Source organism: Montipora capricornis, chromosome 6, assembly GCF_036669925.1.
Source record: "Montipora capricornis isolate CH-2021 chromosome 6, ASM3666992v2, whole genome shotgun sequence".
Taxonomy (NCBI): Eukaryota; Metazoa; Cnidaria; class Anthozoa; order Scleractinia; family Acroporidae; genus Montipora; species Montipora capricornis.
Genome location: NC_090888.1, coordinates 18,276,379 through 18,278,878, shown reverse-complemented (window position 1 = coordinate 18,278,878; position 2,500 = coordinate 18,276,379). Strand labels below are relative to the sequence as shown.

Below are 2,500 nucleotides of genomic sequence, written 5' to 3'. Positions count from 1 at the left end.
CCTGACTTGGTAAAGTAAATTGATCAACATAAAGAGCAGGAAAACTAATGTTCCTTTGAGATGCTACTAGTGAAGTGCCACTTTGAGTGAGGATATAGAATCTCCAAATTCTCCTCTCTCTAACAGATTTTGCTCAAAACAAAATTCAAAGGCAATCGACCAAAGCTTACCTGATTTTGAACATGTGTGAAGAAATTTTGTTGCTTTAAAGATCATTAGTTGTTTACCCTCACTAACTATTATCTCAAACGTCTGGGCAGAGAGGTCAGTTTTCATCTTTGTTTATGTATTTTTTCAAACAACTTTTGCTAGCGGTAGGGTTAGCAACCTAAAAAATAGATTTCACCAATAGCTCTTACATCAATTTCTTTTGATACGCAGCTAAGAAATAGGAAATATGAATGGAGAAACTTAACCCTCTTTATGTGATTCGAACTTTTCGCACCCCAGGCATCATCGTGACTTTTGCAAAACTTGTGTCTGTCAGTCTTGGAGAATAAAGATCATTCACAATTCAGTTTCCATTTCCTGGTTTTGGTCTCTATCACTAAATTCTCACTTACTTTTAATTTTTCCTTTTTCTTTTTGTTTTGCCTTTCCTTTTTTGGGAGAAGGGAAAGTTGGAATGAATACTTCACTGTTTTCTACCATGGCCTTTGGGTGGATTTTGGCACTTGTCACTCTAAGCTTTTCAGGTAGGCAAAACTTGTCAGGGATAATTTTATCTTTTTGACTTTCAAATCATAATATTACAAAATAAAGCAGCACTATACTCTCTCATTAAGGTTAATTAACAAGAGAAAGAAACAACTATTCACGTCAGATTCGCTTGCCAGTTGTGAATGTTTACCTCGTCGATTCACGCCTCAGTAAATATCCACCACTAGCCAGCTTCACATTAGCGAATAGTTGATAACTAACCAGTGAACAGCATGAAATATTTGCTTAAAGCTTCATTTTCTATGCTTACGCTTTAACAAGTCAAAAGGCAAATAATAAAGAAAAAAGACAATTGTATATTAAATTTTGTTAAAAATTGGATCATTGGATAATGCAATTCGAGAGTTTTGATTGGCTAAGCCATCATGGGTTATGAGCCATTATACCATGATCTATAAACACGGCAAGCATATGCGTGATTTTTTGGGCCTTTTCACTTTTTTGTAGTCTAGTTTTCTATATTTTGGGGGCGTTTTTAATAAAACAATTATTCCACTCACGCTTCTTGGATATGAGATGATTATAGCCAACTGGGCGCTACGGGCCTCCTTGGCTATCTATCATCTCATATCCAACGTGCGCTAATGGAATAATTGTTAAAAACACCACCACAGGAACCTTAACTGTTTGACATTACAATAACAAAACCAGATTCACTCGCGCAATTTTGGTCAGAAATCATATTCGTGACTTCAGACCAAACTGCACTCGACTCAGTTCAATGACTAGTATATATCAGTGTGTTCAAGGAAAATATCTATCTTCCACTGTTAGGAATAGACGGGTCTCTTGACATCTTTATGTCTAGTAAGACGTTTACGGTAAAACTTTAAAACTTTACGTAAAACTTTAAAGCTTATTTTAGTAACCAGGTATGTCAGTATGTTTAAGGGAAATATCTGTCTTCTACTTTTAGGAATGGTCGGGTCCACTGACATGATCTGTCCGGCTAGTGAGACTTGTACAGAATGGCTGCCAGTTTCTGAGTGCACTAAGACTTGTTCTGGGGGAACGAAGAAGGTTTCAAGAACATGCACTGCAACAATGAAGTGCAACGAACAGCCCTGCGGTAAGTTTACTTTTCGTATGTAGTAAATTACTGCTCATAAATTTGTACATTATTTTATTATATAGATACTGATGAAATACCAGGATTTCTCCTTTTACTAAAAAATCATGTCTTCATCGCGCGCAGTGAACAACATATCATTTTTATCTTTCACATGCGAGAATATAGCTGTCGTCTTTGTAAACGAACACGATTAGCCAATAAAACAAGAGCTTCCTCTTCCTTGTAAGATACTTTTGTGCTTTAATATAATTATTCTCTACTACATTTCATGTTACACAACATGCGTGTTATTAATTAGCGGTTGGTGACCACTTTTTCGTCATTTAAAAAAATGAGTGGAACATGTTGTTTTAAATCTGGACATTTCATCAATATCTGTGTAATAAACATAACATTACATGGCCGCTTGGGGATATGAATTTTATCTTCTCGAGCTCAAGGTATCTCTCAATCGTTCGCTTTGCTCAGTCGTGAGAGATACTTTCAGCACTCGAAGATAAAATTCGTATACCCGCGCGGCCATGTAATATCCTCTATATTATCCAGTTGAGTGTAGTCTAGACTTGCCACAAGTCGACTTCGAAAGAAAGCGAGCGAGCGAGCGAACTCGACTGGCGAGGTCCCGAGATGAGCGACGGAGTCGCGAGTCGACTTGTTCCGCCTGTGGAATATTAAATTTAATGTGCATATTGTTGGCGCGAAAAAACT

General features: G+C 37.0%; 1 protein-coding gene across 1 annotated transcript in view; it reads left to right on the top strand.

The window, feature by feature from the left end:
* LOC138051689 (matrilin-3-like) overlaps nt 1-2,500 on the top strand; it is a 26,298-nt gene that overhangs the window by 13,148 nt on the left and 10,650 nt on the right. Inside the window, exons 2-3 of the mRNA XM_068897949.1 lie at nt 615-695; nt 1,637-1,789. Coding sequence (XP_068754050.1) covers nt 626-695; nt 1,637-1,789 — 223 coding nt within the window. The 5' untranslated portion in view covers nt 615-625. The remainder of the gene's footprint in view (nt 1-614; nt 696-1,636; nt 1,790-2,500) is intronic.